The sequence below is a fragment of the Chiloscyllium plagiosum genome, chromosome 9 (assembly GCF_004010195.1).
Source record: "Chiloscyllium plagiosum isolate BGI_BamShark_2017 chromosome 9, ASM401019v2, whole genome shotgun sequence".
Taxonomy (NCBI): domain Eukaryota; kingdom Metazoa; phylum Chordata; class Chondrichthyes; order Orectolobiformes; family Hemiscylliidae; genus Chiloscyllium; species Chiloscyllium plagiosum.
This window is the reverse complement of record NC_057718.1, coordinates 1,558,774-1,581,104: the sequence shown is the minus strand read 5'-3', so window position 1 is coordinate 1,581,104 and position 22,331 is coordinate 1,558,774. Positions and strand designations below refer to the sequence as shown.

The 22,331-nt window shown below is 42.2% G+C and overlaps 1 protein-coding gene across 1 annotated transcript in view; it reads right to left on the bottom strand.

Annotated features, from left to right (window-relative positions):
* The window catches only part of LOC122553148 (adenylate cyclase type 8-like), a 137,412-nt gene extending 115,587 nt beyond the window's left edge, over window positions 1–21,825 (bottom strand). Inside the window, exons 1-2 of the mRNA XM_043696737.1 lie at window positions 21,004–21,825; window positions 9,063–9,212 (exon numbers count right to left, since the gene is read on the bottom strand). Of these exons, the coding sequence (XP_043552672.1) occupies window positions 9,063–9,212; window positions 21,004–21,825 (972 nt within the window). The remainder of the gene's footprint in view (window positions 1–9,062; window positions 9,213–21,003) is intronic.
* Between the last annotated feature and the right edge of the window lie 506 nt (window positions 21,826–22,331).

Here is a 22,331-nt window from a genome sequence, read left to right as displayed (position 1 = left end):
CAGGGATGTATATGCACATCAAGTCCTTGATTTCTCCAATACAAAAAAACCCTGAGTTCGGGCTTATTGTGCAAAGTGTAATGCTTCAGGCGGAGATTTGGCAACACCATTAGAGCTGTTGAGGTTAGGCATTTTCTCTCCTCCAACTGAAAAGCTGATGAAATGATTGAAATCTATGATGTGATCATTAGTGATTTGAATTGATTATCCTGTGGGAATCATAGTGTATTTGTTTTGAAATCTTGAGGTTAGGTTGGTGATATAATGAGGAAATAAACTGATTTCTTGTATTGACAAGGCAACAAAATGAAATGATACACGTTTTGACAATTTATGGTATATATCGTTGACTTGATATACTGTGCAAATTGTTTTATGTTATTGTACAAGCCTGGGTTCAAGTCCCACCTGCCCAGAGACAGAATCATAGAATCCCTTCAGCCCATTGAGTCTACACTAACTCTCCGAAGAGCACCTCAACCAGATCCAGCCGGCACCATCTTCCTGTAACTCCACATTTACTAAGCCTTCTCCACCTACCTTGCACATCCTGGACACTACAGGGCTATCTATCACGGTCAATCTGCCTAACCTGCATATTTTTGGACTGCGGGTGGAAACCGGAGCACCTGGAGGAAACCCACATAGATACAGGGAGAATGTCAGTCACCCAAGGCTGGAATCAAACCTAGGTCCCAGCAGTGCTAGCCACTGAGCCACCGTGCTTTGTAATAACTTCCGAACAGGTTGATTTGAAAATATATTGAAAAGAGACTTCAGCCAATGCTCCTTTTAAGCTGTGCAACCACTGCTCCAAGGTTCCTATGAGGTTCTGCAAATACCAGTGCTGACAGAATAACCTCTGACCTATGATTTAGGAGGTCAATGCCACACATGGACCTCTGAGGTCCACTCTCCAAATGGAACTTAGAGATACTATTGTCAGCTATATATTTTTGATCATGTCTTACGCAACTTGGATATTTTACTTTTTATCAATAGACTGGGAAAAGACAACGCGATTATGTATGCAGCTGCTCCTTGACCTCTGGATGGTTTGTTTAACCCAAGTATAATAAACACTTTAAAAGGAATGGCATGCAATAAATCCACTCGAGTTTCACAACCGTCTTTAGTTGAATTTCCTTAATTAAAATAGATCAACTTTAACAACATTTTTCTTAATATTTTAAATGTGAGTCCAGCATAATGGACTTCCTTTTGATTTGGACAGCTTTTCACTATTATCTGATATCCAGGTGTATATTGAAAATCATATAACCTGTGCAGAAATTCAGTTATGATTTTAATTAGTACTGTCTCCAGCTAACTACATAAATTAATTTAATCCAATGAAGCTAATTTCTTCAGTCCCATTAATTTGTGTTTTAAAACCACAATTGTTCTCGATTATACTGACAATTTGTTGTCTGATAATGTTTATTGGATCTGAATTTGTTTTTTATCCTATTCTTGCTATCTTGGGATACTAAAGTAAGAATATAAATTTACTTTTATCATCTTTCTATTATCTAATTTTGTTAGCCTTAGATCATTTCAGAAGGTTATGAATTCAAGTCCCACTCTAAACTTTGAGCACAGAAACCAGGATCAAGCTTGTCAGCCAGGACTCCCCAGTTGGATCAGGTTAAAAATCCCAGTCAGGGAACTCATATTCTATGAGGTCTACCTGGCTGATATTGTTCCAATCATTCCACGAATTCCTTTTCTTGGGATCTACTACTAACCTGATTTTCCCAGTCTGTCATGAGTCTTACAACAGTGCCTTTCTTACATGTTGTTTCCATCTCCTAATTTATTTTCTGCCCCACAACCTGACTACTGTTGGGAAGCCTGGTCATAAGGCCCGTCAGGATCCTTTTTTCCATTTCAGTTCCTCAACTCTACCCACAAACACTCTATGATTTCTGATGAATTGGCCATGCTAAATTGCCCATAGTGTTAGGTGCATTAGTCAGGGGGAAATGGGTCTGGGTGGGTTACACTTCGGAAGGTCGGTGTGGACTTGTTGGGCTGAAGGGCCTGTTTCCACACTGTAGGGAATCTAATCTAAAAATCTCTCTCCTCTCACCTTAAAAATGTGCCGCCTAGTCTTGAATTTTCCTATCAAAGAGAGAAGACAATTACCATTAACCCTATCCATACCTCTCATTATTTTACAAACTTCTATCAGGTCACCTCTCAACCTCCTATACTCCACAGAAAAAGGTTGAAAAAGGTCCCAGCCTATCCACCCTTTCTTTATAACTCAAGCCTCCCATACCCAGAAACATCCTGGGAAATCTCTTCTGAATCCTGTGCAGCTTACATAGATCATAGAACATTACAGCGCAGTACAGGCCCTCAGCCCTCGAGGTTACGCTGACCTGTGAACATAATCTGATGCCCATCTAACCTACACCATTCCATTATTATCCATATGTATGTCCAATGCCCATTTAAATGCTCTTAATGTTGGCGAATCTACTGCTGTTGCAGGCAGGCCGTTCCACACCCCTACTACTCTCTGAGTAAAGAAATTTCCCCTGATATCTGTCCTAAATCTATCACCCCTCAATTTAAAGCAATGTCCCCTCATGTTAGCCTTCACCATCCAAGGAAAAAGGTTCTCACTGTCCATCCTATCTAACCCTCTGATTATCTTATACATCTCGATTAAGTTACCTCTCAACCTTCTACTCTCCAACAAAAACAGCCTTAGTTCCCTCAGCTTTTCCTCGTAAGACCTTTCTTCCATACCCGACAACATCCTAGTAAATCTCCTCTGAACCCTTTCCAAAGCTTCCACATCCTTCCTATAATGCGGTGACCAGAACTGTACGCCATACTCCAAATGTGGCCTTACCAGTGCCTTGTACAGCTGAAGCATGACCTTGTGGCTCTGAAACTCAATCCCCCTACCAATAAACACCAATCATGATTCGGAGATGCCGGTGTTGGATTGGGGTGTACAAAGTTAAAAATCACACAACACCAGGTTATAGTCCAACAGGTTTAATTGGAAGCACACTAGCTTTCGGAGCGATGCTCCTTCATCAATCACCTGATGAAGGAGCGTCGCTCCAAAAGCTAGTGTGCTTCCAATTAAACCTGTTGGACTATAACCTGGTGTTGTGTGATTTTTAACAATAAACACCACACATCGTAAGCCTTCTTAGCAACTCTCTCAACCTGGGTGGCAACTTGCAGGGATTTATGCACCTGGACACTGAGATCTGTCTGTTCATCTGCTCATGATAATATCCTTCCTGTAACTAGGCAACCAGAACTGGACACAGTATTCTAGAAGGGGCCTCACCAATGTCCTGTACAATCTCAACATAATGTTCCAACTCCTGTACTCCAAGGACTGATCAGTGAAGGCAATCATGCCAGATGCCTTCTGAACCATTCTGTCTATATGTGACACAAATTTTAAAGAATTATATACCTGTACCCTTAGGTCCCTCTGTTCTACCATTCATTGTATAAGCTCTACCCTTGTTTGTTGTGCCAAAATGCAATACCTTGCAGTTATCCAGATTGAACTCCCTCTGTCATTTTTCAGCCCATTGACCCATTTGATTAAGATTCCTTTGTAAACTTAGAAATCTCCTTCACTCTCTACTATGCCACCAATTTTGGTGTAATCCACAAATTTACTAACCATGCCTTCTGTATTCTCATCCAAATGATTTATATAAATGACAAACAAAAAAGGATCCAGAACCAATCCCTGTGGAATACCACTGGTCACAGGTCTCCAGTCTGAAAAGCAACCCTCCACCATTACGCTCTGTCTCCTGCTGTGAAGCCAATTATGTATCCAATTGGCAAGCTCACCCTGAACCCAATGTAGTGTAACTTTACTAAGTAGTCTACCACGTGGAATCTTGTCAAATATTTTATTGAGGTCCAAATAATATCTACTGCTCTGCTATCATCAACCTTTTTGGTAACTTCTGCAAAAAAGCTCAATCAAGTTTGTGAGACATGATTTTCCTCACACAAAACCATGCTGACTATCCCTAATCAATTTTTCCATCTCTAAATGTCCACGCATCCTATCTTTTATAATCACCTCCAACAATTTACCCACCGAAGTCAGACTCACAGGTCAAGAGTTTCCTGGTTTATCCTTAAAACCTTTCTTAAACAAAGGTACAACGTTAGTCACCCGCCAGTCATCAGGCACTTCACCTGTGGTTATAGATGATGCAAACATTTTTGTAAGAGGTCTCGTAATTTCCTCCCTTACTTCCCACGACAATCTGGGATAGATCAGATCAGGTAGTGGAGATTTATCCACCTTTATATTGTCTAAGACATCTTCTGTAATGTGAACTGTTTTTAAAACATTAAAGTTTATTTCTCTGTATTCTGCAGACTCAATTTCTTTCTCCACAGTAAAAACTGATGTGAAATATTCATTTATTATCTCTCCCATCTCCTGGGGTTCAACACAAAGATGACCTCCTTGATCTTTAAAAGGTCCTTCCCTGTCTCCAGTTACTCTTTTGCTTTGAATGTATTTGTCGAATCTCTTTGGATTATCCTTAACCTTTTCTGCAAATGCTATCGCATATCCCTCTTTGCCTTCTGGATTTCTTTCTTAAGAATGGCCCTACACTTTTTATATTGATTAAGAGGTTCAATTGAACCATATTGTCTATATCTAAAGTAAGATTCTCTTTTATTCTTGACTAGAACCTCAATATCATTATTCATCCATTGTTCCTTCACCAGCCTTACCCTTCACTCTAACAGAAACAAATACTCAAAGTTTGTGCGAAGATTTGTAGCTCGGGTGCTCGTTGCTGTGGTTCTGCTCGCCGAGCTGGAAGTTTTTGTTGCAAACGTTTCGTCCCCTGGCTAGGCAACATCATCAGTGCTTGGGAGCCTCCTGCGAAGTGCTTCTTTGATGTTTCCTCCGGTGTTTATAGTGGTCTGTCCCTGCCGCTTCCGGTTGTCAGTTTCAGCTGTCCGCTGTAGTGGTTGGTATATTGGGTCCAGGTCGATGTGTTTGTTGATGGAGTTTGTGGCTGAATGCCACGCCTCTAGGAATTCCCTGGCTGTTCTCTGTCTGGCTTGCCCTATGATAGTAGTGTTGTCCCAGTCGACTGGGACAACACTACTATCACAGGGTAAGCCAGACAGAGAACAGCCAGGGAATTCCTAGAGGCATGGCATTCATCCACAAACTCCATCAACAAACACATCGACTTGGACCCAATATACCAACCACTACAGCGGACAGCTGAAACTGACAACCGGAAGCGGCAGGGACAGACCACTATAAACACCAGAGGAAACATCAAAGAAGCGCTTCGCAGGAGGCTCCCAAGCACTGATGATGTTGCCTAGCCAGGGGACGAAACTTTTGCAACAAAAACTTCCAGCTCGGCGAACAGAACCACAGCAGAAACAAATACCTCTGAACTCTCGTCATCAAGCTCTTGAACTCCTCCCACTTGTCAGGTATTCTTTTACCTGTGAACAGTCTATTTCAATCAACTTTTGAAAGTTCTTGTCTCACACCATTAAAATTTGCCTTAATCCAATTAAAAACTTTAAGATTTATGAAAGGCTTATCCTTTTCCCCAACCAGTTTAAAATTAATAGAATTATGATCACTAGACCCACAGTGTTCCCCCATTTTTATTTCAGTCACCTGCCCTGCCCCCCTCCCATTTATCTCTCCACCCCGGAGGCTCCCTGCCTTCATTCCTGATGAAGGGCTTTTGCCCGAAACGTGGATTGTCCTGCTCCTCAGATGCTGCCTGACCTGCTGTGCTTTTCCATGACTACTCTAATCTAAATCCTGCCCTGCCTTATTGTCTAAAAGAAGGTCTAGTTTTGCTCCTTCTCCAGTAGGAGCATCCACATATTGATAAAGAAAAATTTCTTGAGCACATTTAACAAATTCTTCACCATCCAAACCTTTGACACAATGGTAGCTCCGGTCAATGTTAGGAAAATTAAAATTTCCATTATTACATATATCTGAGATCTCCCTACATGTTTCTTTCTTAATTTCTCTCTTACTATTGGAGGACCCTATGGTACAATCCCAACAAAGTGATTTTTCCTTTCTGATTTGAAATATCTTCCAATATATTTTCACTGGATGATTTTTCAGAAATATCTTTCCTAGTTACAGCAGTAATATATTCCTTAATCAAAAACACTAACGCCCTCCTTTCTTGTCTCTTTTTCTATGCTTCCTAAAGCATCTAAAACCCGGAACATTAAGCTACCAGTCTTGTCCATCTCTTGGCCAAGTTTCTGTAATAGTTGATGTTCTAATCCCATGTTCTTAAACGTGCCCTGAGTTTATGAGCCTTAACTCTAAGACCACTTGCAGTGAAATAAATGCAATTTAGTTCTTCAGAGTTACTACATACTCTGACTCTCTCTTGTCTTTCTTTTCTAATTGACATGCTGTCACATTCACAACCTTACCCAACGATCCTTCCATTTACACTGCTACTGAGAATTCCTTCACTCGCCTTCTCAAACAGTATAAAGTCTCCTTTTAAAGGCTGAGCAAATTTCCCTGCTAAGATAGTGATCCCTTTCCAGTTTAGATTAGACCCATCCTTTTTGAACAGTTGTTTCTTTCACAAAAGACCTTCAAATTGTCTAAAAACCTGAATCCCTGAACAATACAACAGCTCTTCAGCCATTGATTTAACTCTTTAACTTCTTGTTCCTTTCCTTTTTTGAGTTTGGCATTGGGAGCAAACTAGAAATGACTACTTTTAAGGTTTTATTTTTTAACCCTCTACCTAATGTCTTAAATTCACACTGTACTGCTTTAATCTTTTCCTTAAAAATGTCATTCTTACCAACGTGTACAACATTTTCTGGCAATCTCACCTTTAACAAAATGCTTGAAAGGTTTAGAAACGTCCTTAATCCTAGCACCAGCAAAGCAGCAAACCATCCTAAATTTACACTCACTGCCACAGAATCTCTTGTCTGTGCCCCTGATAGGCGAGTCCCCTATAACAATAATTCTATTAAATCTTGTCAAACGTTGCCTAACATAAAAATCATTCCAAGTGTCCGAAAACTGATTGGCCCTTCCATTTTACTATCCCCTTCAACAGTTCCAAAAACAAAATATCTATTTGATAGAGGTGAGCTGCTGCAAACTTTGGAACTACCTTATCATTTTCCATAGAACTGAACAGACACTCCCGTCCAACCCCACACGAAACATAGTTATTATGGTCACCTTCACTGAGGCTAGCTTTGTCATCGAGATGTAATGGCTGAAGTTAAATTTCACCAGCTCCCATTTTTTGGGATTTGAACCCATATCCTAGGGGATTAGCCTTGGTCTTGTTTACAACATTTCCCCCATGTAGACGCGACAGTCTAGAAGACAGCCTCTTCTTCATTGAGCAGCTAGGGAAATTTGGCATGTCCATAAGGACCCTCATCAACTTCTATAGATGTACCATTAAGAGCATACTGTCCAGGTGCATAACAGCCTGGTATGGGAACTGCTCTGCCCAGGATCATAAGAAACTACAGAAGTTTCTCTCAGGCACAGCCTAGACTGTCACAGAAGACAACCTTCCATTCGTGGACTCCATTTATACAGCTCGCTGCTGTGGAAAGGCTGCGAACCATCATCAAAAACCCATCTCACCCCAGTAATGATCTCCTACAACCTCTTCCATCAGGCAGAAGATACAGAAGCCTGAACACATGCACCAGTGGGTTCAGGAGCAGCTTCTTCCCAGCTATTATTAGAATGACGAATGGACTCTCCAGCCTTAAATAACGCTGATCTTGCTAACATCAATGTCGCCTAGCACATGCCCCTGTGCAATGTAACCTGTATACCTCTGTCTAGGTCTTTTTGATCTGTACATCCTTGCTTCGTATGGTCTGCTTTTACTGCTCATAAACACAAAAGAAAAGAAGTGCATCTTTTCTCTGTCATAAGCTGCCTTTGGAATCCATCTGCCACCCTAGCCTAACTTCCATCAAGTGTGAGGTGGTCAGGACTTTGTGGTCAAGAAAATCCAATCAACTGCTTCTGCCTTGCCCCTCACTTCAACGAATACAAATGACACTTTATTTAAGCTCCTTCCACCCTCAGCCTGAATTTGCACCTTTCTCCAGTCCCTGACCTATTGTCCCTATGTTCTCTCTAAACCCATTTTATCCATGAGATGTACCTATTTATCCCCCAGGTTTATTCCCACTGAACTACTGGATACCCAGCATCCTCTGCTGTTAGCTGATATTGTGACTGATGTTCTCTCTTTAAGTCTTGATTCTCTCTCCTTAAAAATGCCGACATCACCCCTCTCCGAAAAAAAACTAACCTGAACCCAACAATTTCCTGTTTAATTCCTTGAACCTTACCTGGGTAGACTGGGGGAATGGAATTGACTGGACTATTCTGCAAAGTGCTAGCATTTACTTGATAGGTTGAAATAACCTCCTTTTGTGTTGTATTATCCCCATGCCTTCAGGACAAAGAAGTCCACCTAACTGCCAAAACATTTACCACCTTAAACATTCACATCCTCCATCACAGGCAGACTCCCGGAAAGAACAGTGTGTGGTACAAAATGCAGTGCAGCAACTCACTCACTCTCCTTCAGTAGCATCTTCCAAGTCTATGAATCTACCACCTTGAAGAATAAGGGCAGCTGAGAATGTCACCACCCGCACATTCCACTCCAAGGTAAGCAGCTGGGAATGAGGGGTACTGTATAAAGTTGACTAGTCAGTACTGAGGGATATGGTAAGGAGGTGAGTCAGTGGGATTGAAGGTGACCAAAAGTACTGAGGATATGAGGAGGAGGATATGTCAGTGAGATTGAAGGTGACTATGCTGTATGGAGGGATATAGTAAGAAGGTGAGTCAGTGGGATTGAAGGGCACAGTGACTGAATAATATGATGATGCTGTGAGTAGTGGGACTGGGGGATGTGGTCAGAGGGTAGGAGGATGGAACTATGGGAAATCCTCAGCAAAAAACATACTTAGTAACTCATAATCTGTGGAAATCAATATGCCTCCCCCACTTCTTTTACCTGTCTTTGATTTTCATCCTCCAGCAGGAGTCGGCCTTCAATGTTTTTCCTGGTCTCCAAGAATGCCATTCGTTGTGCCCGGACAGAAAGGTAGCTTATAAAAAGACTGGCAAGGTTCATACAAAGCAGCAACAGCAGTTTGACATAAACCTGTAACAGCAACACAAAGCATTCTGATTACAAAATGTGGAGGTGGTGGCAAGGTATCTGCCATGTGCTGGATGAACTGCAAGGCCAATGATCAATGATATGGCACATTTCACAGAATAGTTACAAGGAAAAGTTGCTTTTCTCTAATGCTTTTCACTACTTACACATGTTCCAAAGTTCCTTACATACAATCAAGTACTTATTTAACCATTGCAATGTGGAAATATGGCAGCCAATTTACACACAAGAATATCCCATAAACATCGACGTTTAATTAGCCACGATGATGCTGGTTTTGGGATAACTATTAGCCAGACACTAAAAATATCAGTTCTGAGGAAGAGTCATTGAACCCAAAACATTAACTCTGATTTCTCTCCACAAATCCTGCCAGAACTGCTAAGTTTTCCAGCAATTTCAGTTTTTGCTTTTGATTTCCAGCATCTGCAGTTCTTTAAGTTTTTACTAAAGGCACCTCCACAGCTCATTTCTCAATAACTCTTTAACATATTAGCATCTACCTTAAGGAGCATGAATAGCTACAATTTAATGTTTCATCCAGCACATTAACCCATGCAATGTTCTGACATGAGAGTGACAGACTGGATCATGTTCTCAAGCCAGCAAAATGATATGCAAACTGCAATCTTCTGACTCAGAACACAGTGAAGCCCACTGAGCTGTGCTGGACAGGATGAATTACAGGTAGTCTGAGGGTGATCCTACTTGAAAGGATGGAAGGATGATCAGAAGAACACAGGAGCAGGATTTGGCCACTCAGCCCCTTGAGCCTAATCTACGATTTTAGATCTTAGTTCATCAATCATCTCACCACCACATTCCTAAAGAACAGTTCTGAAGAAGACATATCAGATTTAAAAGATTAACTCTGATTTTGTATCCAGAGATATTGCCAAACTTGCTGCATATCTACAGCACATACTGTTTTCATTTCAGATCTTCAGTGTCTGTAATGTCTAGCTTTACAACGGGTCTACAATTCCTTGTTTTTATCTCTCTCCCTCCTTTCTTAAATAGTAGGATTACATTTGCAGCCTTCTATTGCAGAACAGGTAGAATTTTTAAAGATACAGTCATAGAATCGTAAAGCATGGAAGCAGATCCTTCAGTCCAACTCATCAATGCCATTCACATTTTCCAAACTAAACTAGTCCTATTTGCCTGCATTTAGCTGACTTACTGTTGCCTGCCTTTTCTAATTAACTTGCTCATTTTTAATTCAGGACCATCTCATCTGTCTTCCCATTCTCATTACCACTTAGGATCCATCACATCACAGCACTCCCACCCCTACTAATTTAAAGGCTCCCAAAAAGCCCTAGTTTGCACATTCTCCCTGTGTTTGCGTGGGTTTCCTCCGGGTGCTCCGGTTTCCTCCCACAGTCCAAAAATGTGCAGGTCAGGTGAATTGGCCATGCTAAATTGCCCGTAGTGTTAGGTAAGGGGTACATGTAGGGGTATGGGTGGGTTGCGCTTCAGCGAGGCGGTGTGGACTTGTTGGGCCGAAGGGCCTGTTTCCACACTGTAATGTAATCTGTAAAAGATCTGTAAATCTCCCCACCAGAATATTAGTTCCCTTCCAGTTCAGGTGAAACCCACCCTTTTGAACATGTATTTTCTGCTCCAGAAGAGGTTCCAATGATACAACAATCTGAATCCTTGACCACTGCACCATCTCCTCAGCCACTGATTTATCTGCCGTATGCTATCATTCCTACTCTCACTAGCAAATGCACTGGGAGTAATCAAGAGATCACTACCTTTTACAAATTCTACTTTTTAATCTTCTACATAAATTTTCCGATGTTCACTCTGCAAATCCTCAACTCTTTCCATAACTATGTCGCTTTTAACAATGTGAACAACAACTCCCAGCTTCTCGCTCTCCCCTTTTACAAACTGCTGCAATTGTTTAGAGACGTCCTGGACTGTAGCATCAGGGAGGCAATATGCTATCCTGAATTCATGCTCACGCCCGCAGAATCTCCTGTCTGTGCCCCTGATGGGAGAGTGCCTTGTAACAATTACTCTTTTGAATCTCAACAAACTCTGCTTAAGATTTATTCTTGGTGCCCGAGATCTGGCTGCAACTTCTATTTTCCTCCGAGAGATTATCGTCCTCAAAAGCACCCAAAACTGGATCTCTGTTCGAGGCAGGAATAGCCACAGGACATTGCTGAGCTACCTTCCTATCTGTCCCGACAGTCATTCATCTGTCTGACTGAGCCTGTGATCACTAATGCATCCAGTGTCTCTGTGACCAGCTCCTTCAGTGCTCTGGGTGAAAGTCATTGGATTTCCTAGATTTGTTATATTTTAGTACCATTAATTTCCACAATACTACTTTTTTTTGACTAATACTAATTCTTTCCATTCCACACTGTCACGAGGCCCTTGGATCTTAAACATTTCACTGAGGCTTCTTGTGTCTTCTTGTATGAAGACAAACACAGAGTACTTATTTAGTTTCTCTGCCATTTCTCTGTCTCCTGATATAAATGTAATGGACACATATTTTGCTTTGCTATTCTTTATGTTTTAACATTGCAACAGAGTATTTTACAATTCATTTTTTATGTTTCTTGGTATTTTACATTCATATTCTACTCTCCCCTTAGCATTTTTCTGGCTCATCTTTACTGAATTCCAAAATTCTCAAAATACTAAGACTTGCAACATTTTCTGGCAACTTTGTAAGGGATGGCACTTCACTAGAAATCAAAAGCCCGAGGCTAATGGTTCAAGGGAATTGAGCTTAAATCTGACCATACAGATGATGAATTTTGAATTCAATGAAAATCTGGAATGAATGAAGCTAGCCGAATGACAACCAGATAATGATGATCAATCCTTGTTAAAAAGTCATCTGGTTCACAAGTGTTCATTATAAGAAATCTGCCAGCCTTTCCTGGTCAGATTTACATGAGAGCTCAGACGTACAGTCATGTGGTTGAGTTTGAATTGCCGTGTGGGAAATTAGGAATGATAAATAAATGCAAGCCCAGTCAGTAATGCCCAAATTCATCAGTTAGTAAAAAACAATTAGCTGGGGACTCTACCTTAGACTATAAGGCCAAAAGAAAAGGCAGGAGAATGACATCAAGTCTGCTTCACCAATATCTTGAGGAGGAAATCTGCTAATTCTCCTCAGGTGGGTTTAAACTAATTCAGCAGGAGGATGGGAACCTGAATTGTAGTTTAAGTATATGGGAGTTTGAGAGTAAAGAGGTCAGAAATAAGGTTTCACGGGCGCAAGAAGGTACCGGCAAGCAAGAAATTGGTTTGAAGTGTGTCTATTTCAATGCCAGGAGCATCCAGAATAAGGTGGGTGAACTTGCAGCATGGGTTGGTACCTGGGATTTCGATGTTGTGGCCATTTCAGAGACATGGATAGAGCAGGGACAGGAATGGTTATTGCAGGTTTTGGGGTTTAGATGTTTCAATAAGAACAGAGAAGATAGTAAAAGAGGGGGAGGTGTGCCATTGTTAGTCAAGGACGGTAATACAGTTGCAGAAAGGACTTTTGAGGACATGTCTATTGAGGTAGTAAGGACTAAGGTTAGAAACAGGAAAGGAGAGGTCACCCTGTTGGGAGTTTTCTATAGGCCTCCAAATAGTTCCAGAGATGTCGAGGATAGGATAGCAAAGTTGATCCTCGATAGGAGTGAGAGTAACAGGGTAGTTGTCATGGGGGGCTTTAACTTTTCAAATATTGACTGGGAATACTATAGTTTGAGTACTTTAGATGGATCGGTTTTTGTCCAATTTGTGTAGCATGGTTTCTTGACAGTATGTAGAAAGGCCAACAAGGGGCAAGGCCACATTGGATTTGATACTGGGTAATGAACCTGGCCAGGTGTTAGATTTGGAGGTAAGTGAGCACTTTGGTGATAGTGACAACAATTTGGTTATGTTTACTTTAGCGATGGAAAGGGATAGGTATATACCACAGGGCAAGACTTATAGCTGGGGGAAAGGCAATTATGACGCAAATTGGCAGGATGTAGGATGCTTAGGATGGGGAAACAAACTGCAGGGGATGGGCACAATTGAAATGCGGAGCTTATTCAAAGAACAGCTACTGCAAATCCTCGCTAAGTATGTACCGGTCAGGCAAGGAGGAAGTTGTTGAGCGTGGGAGCCGTGCTTTACTAAGGAAGTTCAATCTCTTGTCAAGAGGAAGAAGGCTTACGTTACGATGAGATGTGGTGGCTCAGTTAGGGCGCTTGAGAGTTACAAATTAGCCAGGAAAGACCTAACGAGAGTTAAGAAGAGCCAGGAGGGGACTTGAGAAGTCATTGGCAGATGGGATCAACAAAAGCCCTAAGGTTTTCTATCGGTTTATCAGGAATAAAAGAATGATGAGGGTAAGATTAGCACCAATCAAGGATGGTAGTGGGAAGTTGTACATGGAGTCAGAGGAGATAGGGGAAGTGCTTAACGAATACTTTTCATCAGTTTTCACATGAGAAAAAAATAATGTTGTTGAGGAGAATACTGAAATACAAGCTACTAGACTAGATGGGATTGAGGCTCACAAGGAGGAGGTGTTAGCAATTCTGGAAAGTCTAAAAATAGATAAGTCCCCTGGGCCAGATGGGGTTTATCCTAGGATTCGTTGGAAAGTCAGGGAAGAGGTTACTGAGCCTTTGGCTTTGATCTTTATGTCATCATTGTTGACAGGTATAGTGCCAGAAGGCTGGAGATTAGCAAATGTTGTTCTCTTGTTCAAGAAGGGGAGTAGAGACAACCTTGGTAATTATAGACCAGTGAGCCTTACTTTGGTTGTGGGTGAAGTGTCAGAAAGGGTGAAAGAGATAGGATTTATAATCATCTGGAAAGGAATAAGTTGATTAAGCATAGTCAACGTGAAGGGTAGGTTGTGTCTCAAAAATTTTATTGAGTTCTTTGAGAACATGACCAAACAGATGGATGAGGGGAAAGCAGTTGAAGTGGTGTATATGGATTTCAGTAAGGTGTTTGATAAGGCTCACCACGGTAGGCTATTGCATAAAATACAGAGGCATAGGATTGAGGGTGATTTTGGGGTTTGGATCAGAAATTGGCTAGCTGAAAGAAGACAAAGGATGGTGGTTGAAGGGAAATATTCATTCTGGAGGTCATTTACTCGTGGTGTACCACAAAGATCTGTTTTGGATCCACTGCTGTTTGTCATTTTTATAAATGACCTGGATGAGGGCGCAGAAGGATGGGTTAGTAAATTTGTGGATGACATTAAGGTCGGTAGAGTTGTGCATAGTGCAGAAGAATATTGTAGGTTACAGAGGGACATAGACAAGCTGCAGAGCTGGGCTGAGAGGTGGTAAATGGAGTTTAATGCAAAAAAGTGTGAGGTCATTCACTTTGGAAGGAGTAACAGGAATACAGAGTTTTGGGCTAGTGGTAAGGTTCTTGGTCATGTAGATGAGCAGAGGGCTCTTGGTGTCTAGGTCCATTGAACTTTGAAAGTTGCCACCTAGCTTGATAGAGTTGTTAAGAAGGCATATGGTGTGTCAGCTTTTATTGGTAGAGAGATTGAGTTTCAGAACCATGAAATCATCTGTAGCTGCAGCTGTACAAAACTCTAGTGAGGCCGCAACTTGGATTGATGCATACAGTTCTGGTCGCTGCATTATAGAAGGATGTGGAAGCTTTGGAAAGGGTTCAGAGGAGATTTACGAGGATGTTGCCTGGTATGGAGGGAAAGTCTTATGAGGAAAGGCTGAGGGACGTGAGGCTGTTTTTGTTAGAGAGAAGAAGATTGAGAGGTGACTTCATTGATACATACAAGATAACCTGACAGTTACATAGGGTAGACAGTGAGAGCCCTTTTCCTCAGATAGCAATGGCTAGCGTGAGAGGATGTAGCTTTAAATTGAGGGGTGATAGATATTGTACAGCTGTCAGAGGTAGTTTCTTTACTCAGAGAGTAATAGGGGTATGGAATGCATTGCCTGCAACAGTAGTAGACTCGCCAACTTTAAGGGCATTTAAATGGTCATTGGATACACATATGGATGAGAATGGAATAGTGTAGGTTAGATGGGCTCAACGTTTGTGCGAAGATTTGTAGCTCAGGTGCTCGTTGTTGTGCTTTTGTTCGCCAAGCTGGGAATTTGTGTTGCAGACGTTTCGTCCCCTGTCTAGGTGACATCCTCAGTGCTTGGGAGCCTCCTGTGAAGTGCTTCTGTGATCTTTCCTCCGGCATTTATAAATGCCGGAGGAAACATCACAGAAGCACTTCACAGGAGGCTCCCAAGCACTGAGGATGTCACCTAGACAGGGGGCGAAACGTCTGCAACACAAATTCCTAGCTCGGCGAACAGAACCACAACAGGTTAGATGGGCTTCAGATCCTTTCCACAGGTCAGCCGAAGGGCCTGTACTATGTTATAATGTTCTATGTTCTAAACATCACATTTGTCTTCCTAACTGTGAATGGAACCTACATGTAACCTTAAGAAAATCCTGACTCTTAAGTCCCTTTGTGTTTCAGATTTTGGAAGATGTTTTCCATTTAAAAAAATAGGCTATGCCTCTATTCTTCCTACAAAAGTGTGTAACGTCTCACTTTCCTACATTATATTCCATTTGTCACTTTTTTGCCCACACTGTCAACCGGCCCAAATCCTTATGAAGCCTTCTTGCCTCCTCAATACTCCCTACCCCTCCACTTATCGGCCCCTCCAACAATGCCCTCAGTTGCTTTGTCCAGATTATTAATGTATAACATGAATAGTTGTGGTCCCAATACAGATCTCTGTGGTAGTCCACAAGTCAACAGTTGACATCATGCAAAAGATCTCTTTAACCCTAATCTCTGCCTTCTGCCAGTCAGCCAAACCTCTATCCATGCCAGTACCTCGTCACTAACATCTTACTTAGCAGCATCCTATGTGGCACCTTGATGAACTACTGCTGAAATAGCTGGGATTGAGATGATTGACCTCCAGAAACCAGCCTTTATTGGTCAAGGTATTGAATGCAAGATCAAAGAGGTTATGATAGATCTGTAAATTATGTCAGTTAGACCATTGATGGAGTACTTACTGCTTATAGCTTTTGTCACCTAAAAGGGTAGTAGAGGCAGGCTCAAGACATTTAAAAACTTTATAGATGTACACTACACAGGCCAAAGATTTATAAGCCCAGAAGTCAAGTGCTGAAAAGTGGGACTCAGAGAGATGGACATTTGGTGACTGGCATTGGTCCAATGAGCTGAAGTGCCTCCTCCCATACTGTAAAGGCTGACTCTAAGAGGTAAAAACAAGGACTGCAGATGCTGGAAACCAAAGTCTAAATTAGAGTGGTGCTGGAAAAGCACAGCAGTTCAGGCAGCATCCAAGGAGCAGTAAAATCGACGTTTCAGGCAAAAGCCTTTCATCAGGAATACCCGATGAAGGGCTTTTGCCTGAAACGTCGATTTTACTGCTCCTCGAATGCTGCCTGAACTGCTGTGCTTTTCCAGCACCAATCTAATCTAGGCTGACTCTAAGAGTCTAGCTACACCTATCTTCCTTGATATCACATGTGACTCCTAGAAGTGTTTTGTCCTGCCTTCCATTGATTCAAGTTTAGGGCTCCTTGATACCACATTCGGTCAAATGCTGTCTTAATTTTAAGAAACAAAAAAACCCTGCAGATGCTGGAATCCAAAGCAGACAGGCAGGAGACTGGAAGAACACAACAAGCCAGGCAGCATCAGGAGGTGGAGAAGTCAATGTTTCGGGACTGGGGATGGGTGTAGTGGGAGCTGCAGATAAAGGGGGTGGTGGGGGCAGAGGGGGGAAGCGGGAATAGGTTAAGACAGGTAGAGGGTACGAGCTGGTTGATTAATTCCTCCCATTGACCAACCAAGTTGTACCATCTACCTGTCCTCACCCTCCTCAATTGATAGATACAAGACCTGACTGAGTACCACCCTGCATCCTCCAATATGTCCCTAGAGCAGAGAAACTGCACCATGTTCTTTGCAGCCTTCAATACGTCATTATTGATGGCAAACATCTTGCTGAGATTATCCCTATGCCCCTACTTCTCACCTTCAAATAATCCCCAAATCTTAAACAGACCATTGTTCGCAGCAAACTACCTAGCCTTCAGGACAATAGCAAACACAACACCACACAACCCTATCATGGTAACCTTTGCAAGATATGCCAGCTCATCAACATGGATACTTTGAACACATGTGGGAAGAATACTATCTACCACATACAAGCAGGTTATCATATGACTCACCAATGTTGTCTACTCAGGACAAAGAATGTTCCTTCCCAGTCAGGGACATTCAGCTTCCGATCTTTGGTAAGTGTCCTCCAAGGTGCCTTCAAGATGCACAACAATGCAGAATCGCTGAGAAGAAACTGATAGCCAAGTTCCATACCCATGAAGATGGCCTGAACCGTGATCTTGGGCTCATGTTTCACTACATGTAACCCCATCATATTGTTCTATATTTGTAAAATCTTGCTTACTGTCTTATTTTGACATAATAACTTTGATAGCGTGTGATGATCTCTCAACCTTAAGTAGTTTGTACAGTTTTGGATTACTTGTTACTTTGATTACACCCTTGGCATGTGACTCCGATACCTATCATTTACCATATTATAATACCATATTATTCCAGCAGTTTGGTTTGTCTCAGCACCATCTTATTTTTAATTTTTTGTAATTATCTCTGCCTCAGTGAATTGGACTCTAGGTCATTCCTTCACTTGCTATTCAGCTGTTGATACTTTACTCACACTGTCTGACACTTTTGATCACCTGCAGAGAATTAATACTCAGTCTGTTGACACTCCACTCACAACATTTGTATGATTTTTTGATCTCTCTGCCTATAAAACCTGTGCCTGTATGCTTTTCTTCACTTCCCCTGACAAAGGAGCAGTGCTCCGAAATCTTGTGATTTCAAATAAACCTGTTGGTCTATAACTTGGTGTCATGTGACTTATGACCTGTCCACCCCAGTCCAACAACGGCACCTCCATTTCTGGAGTACCACTGACAGACTTTTGCAAAGGCCCAGTGTCTTTGTAGTATCTAGTGCCTTCCATCCATCTTGATATCATGTTGAGTGAAACAAATTCTTTAAAGATGCTGGGGATCTCAGGAGGAGGTCATGATGGACTATCCACTCGGTGCACCTGGCTGAAGATTGTTTGAAATGCTTCAACCTTATCTTTTGCACTGATGTGCTAGGCTCACCCATCGTTGAGGATGAAACCACCTTCTCCAGTGATTTGTTTAATTGAACATCATGATTCATGACTCAAAGTGGCAGGACTGCAGAGCTTTGATCTTATCTGTTGGTGGTGGAATCACTTAGCTCTGTCTATTACTTGCTGCTAATGTAGTTTGGCATGCTCTGTGTTGTAGGTTAATCAGCTTAACACCTAGTATTTAGGTACACCTGATGCTGCCCCTCTTCATTAATCTGCGGTAAATTGCAGAGTGAGGGATATGCTCAGCCATAAGGTTTCAGAGAGTGGTTCAATGCAATTCCATTACATCCCACAGTGCTTCATTATTGCCCAGTCATGAGTTGGTAGAGCTATCCTAAATCTATATGTTTAGAATGATGGTCGTGACAAAGAAATGATGGAAGGTCTGCTCAATGTGAGGCGGAATTTCATATTTACAAATTCTATGTCGTGGTCACTCCTACCAATACTTTTGTGAACTGTTCTTTCTGTGGTCGGTAGGTTTGTGAGCTTCAGATCAAGTCTGCTTTTCTTCTTATTGTTTCCCTCACCATCTGCAACATTCCTAATTATACTCTTTGGGATTGGTGAGCTCTGTCAGTCATAGCTTCATCGGCTGAGGGGAAGATAGTAGGTAGCCAGCAGCAAGTTTTATTGCTTATGTGTTACCAGAAGCGGTGAGAGTGCATGAGATCTGGAGTCAATATTGATGACTCCATGGACAACTCCCTCTCAGATGTACAGTTTTGTCCCAATGGAACAGGACCTGAAAGGTGATAAATGAATCTAGGTGATCTGTACAGTATGATTGATTTGGTGAGTATGACTACGTCAGGCTGTTACTTAACGAATCTGTGGAATGGTTTGCCAAATTTTCAAGATAAAAATCAATGATTGCAGATGCTGGAAACCACATTCTGGATTAGAGGTGCTAGAAAAACACATCAGTTCAGGCAGCATCCGAGGAGCAGGAAAATCGACGTTTTGGGCAAAAGCCTTTCATCAGCCTTGCCAAATTTTCACACAAGCCACAAGACATTAGAACACAGAGCAGGGAACAGTATAACACAGGAACAGGCCCTTCAGCACACTATGTCTGTGCTGACCATGATGCCATTACAAACTAATCCCACCTGCTCGCACATGGTCCATATATCCCTCTATGCCCTGCCTGTTCATGTGTTTTCTGACTAAATGTTATCCTATCTAATTATACCACATCCCATGGCTCGCACATTCCAGGCACCCTCTATATAAAATTGTGCCTCACACATCTCCTTTTAACATCCCCCCTTTCATCTTCAACCTAGTATTTGATATTTACACCCTAAGGAAAAAACTGACTATCCACCCTTTCAATGCCTTTAATAATTTTACATACTTCCATTAGCCTTCGTCATTCTAGCCAAAACAATCCAACCTCTTCTTATAGCTGATTCACTCTAATCCAGGCAAAATCCTTGTAAACCTCATTTGCACCTTCTCCAAAGCCTCCGCATCCTTCCAATAATGTGGCAACTAGAATTGCACACAATACTCATTAATGTTTGATCCATTAGGAATTAGAATTTTCTGGTTCAACAAGCCTGGGTTAACCATTGACATTTCCACTACCTAGGTTGATGTCAGGTTAGTCTAGTTACACTCCTTATTGACTTTTCAGTAGCAGTTTTGTACATACAACCAGTGGCTTGCTAGGTGATTTCTAAGAGCAATTAAGAGGGCATTGCTGTTGGTATGAAGAAAAATGGAAGCCAGACCAAGTAAGGATATTGGATTTCTTTTTTTAAGGGACTTTGGTAAACCAGATGGATTTTAGAACCACTGATGATAGTTTCATGATCACCATTACTGAAAGCAGTTCATTACAAATTTGGGGAACAGCAAACAGTGTAGAGTCTATGAATGGGAAGATATAGAGTCATAGAGATGTACAGCATGGAAACAGACCCTTCAGTCCAACCCGTCCATGCCGACCAGATACCCCAGCCCAATCTAGTCCCACCTGCCAGCACCCGGCCCATGTCCCTCCAAACCCTTCCTATTCACATACCCATCCAAATGCCTCTTAAATGTTGCAATTGTACCAGCCTCCACCACATCCTCTGGCAGCTCATTCCATATATGTACCACCCTCTGCATGAAAAGGTTGCCCCTATGCAGTTTGTAGTTAGCAAACTTTCCGGAGCTTGGGCTTAAATGGAATCACTGAATGCAAAAGCAGCGAATGTATACTGAATCTTGATAAAACTTTGGTTATTCACTAACCAGACTATTACATCCAGTTCTGAAGGAGGAAGAGCATTGATAGGCTGCAGTGAAGACCTACCAAACAGTTCAGGGCAGAGGTATATTAATTAAAAAGTATATTCAAAAGGATGTGAACATTTTTCCTTGGATCAAAAGAAGTTGTGAAGAGATTTGGTAGAGGAAAACACGCTAGGTCCCACCCTGCTGATATTCCTGATTAAAATAGCTCTTTAATTAATATAAACGTATAATTGTAAGCTAACCTGCAGTTCAGGAGAATTGGGAAAAAAAAGATAGCAATTGAGAAGTACCTGATGAAGAAGAATGGCCCCTCTGGAATACCGAAATCCTTCAATTAGCAAGTGAACTATGGAGGTGACGGAGCCAGCAAGGATACCCCAGAGTAGCGGAATAGGCAGCATAGTATAAGTGCCGAATACAATGAATAGAATGAACCAGGTCTCATTGGCTTCCAAGCCCATGCCCCAGCTCAGGAGAGCCTGTGCAGACTGGTAGAACCATGTAGCAAGTCCGAGATATTGCAAGTAGTTGTGCGATACGGCATCTTTGCCGGCTTGCACCAGAAAACACAAGATGGAAGAAAACAGAATGAATAGGCCAGTCACCCCACTCAGTATGGGCTGAATCAGTTCAGGTGTCGCAAAGAAAAACACCATCATAATGTTAAACTTGGTGAAACAGTCTATGATGTTCATCATCATAAGAGAGATACGTCTCTGCCGGGCGAAGTAGCGCTGGTACAGCTTCTCCAACTCTTTGGATTTGAATGTTTGGTTTATTGTGGGCAGTAAGACTCCCCGGTAGGTATATCCAGGAGACACGAAGATGTCAGATAGCCTCTCGCTGACGGGTGCTGTCGGCTGTAGTGTCGGGAAGATGGAGCTCCTGGCTCTGCCGGTGAGCTTGGATTGGATCTGCTGGTTAATGTCCTCGATGTACTCATTCTTGATGGTGAACCTACGTTTTGGGACGCCATCGATATCGGTCAGCCGGTCCTGCCTCTTACTGAGGACATTGACGATGTTTTGCCACTGGCGGGACTGTGTGGGACTGGGATGAGAAATTTGGAGAATGTTCGGTTCAAACTCGGTCGACTCCACTAACGTTTCCATGTTTAGGTTCTGAGTGTCCCCGCCGAGCTACAGATTGTCTGAAAACATGTGGGGAGCGAGAGGCTGAAACTCCCGCTGTATTAGTATTCAAACGCTGACAAATTCCCAAACCGCATGATTCTTCAGGGACTTCCTACTGCTCCCGAGGTCAAAGCAAAGGATTCACTTCAACTGAGTTAGAATTTTGTCACAATTTTAGGAGTGAAATAACGAGCGCACCCATTCAGGTCTGTTTCACCACGATTGTATGTCTGGGCTGCTCAGGTTTTGAGGAGAGCTGTCGCTATCCAGCGTGCTGAAGAGTGTTGAGGTCTTGCCGGTGTTGTTGACTCCACCCGATCCCTTGACCCAGCCCTTCTGCCTCTGGCCACAGCTCGCTTATGACACCCCCGCAGCATTGTTTACTCATAATGACATTGAGGGCCTCAGCTCACACGCCAAACTCCATTGTTAGCGTCGGCAGGTCCTATCACTGATCACCAAAGCTTTGCATTGCTAAATCCCAT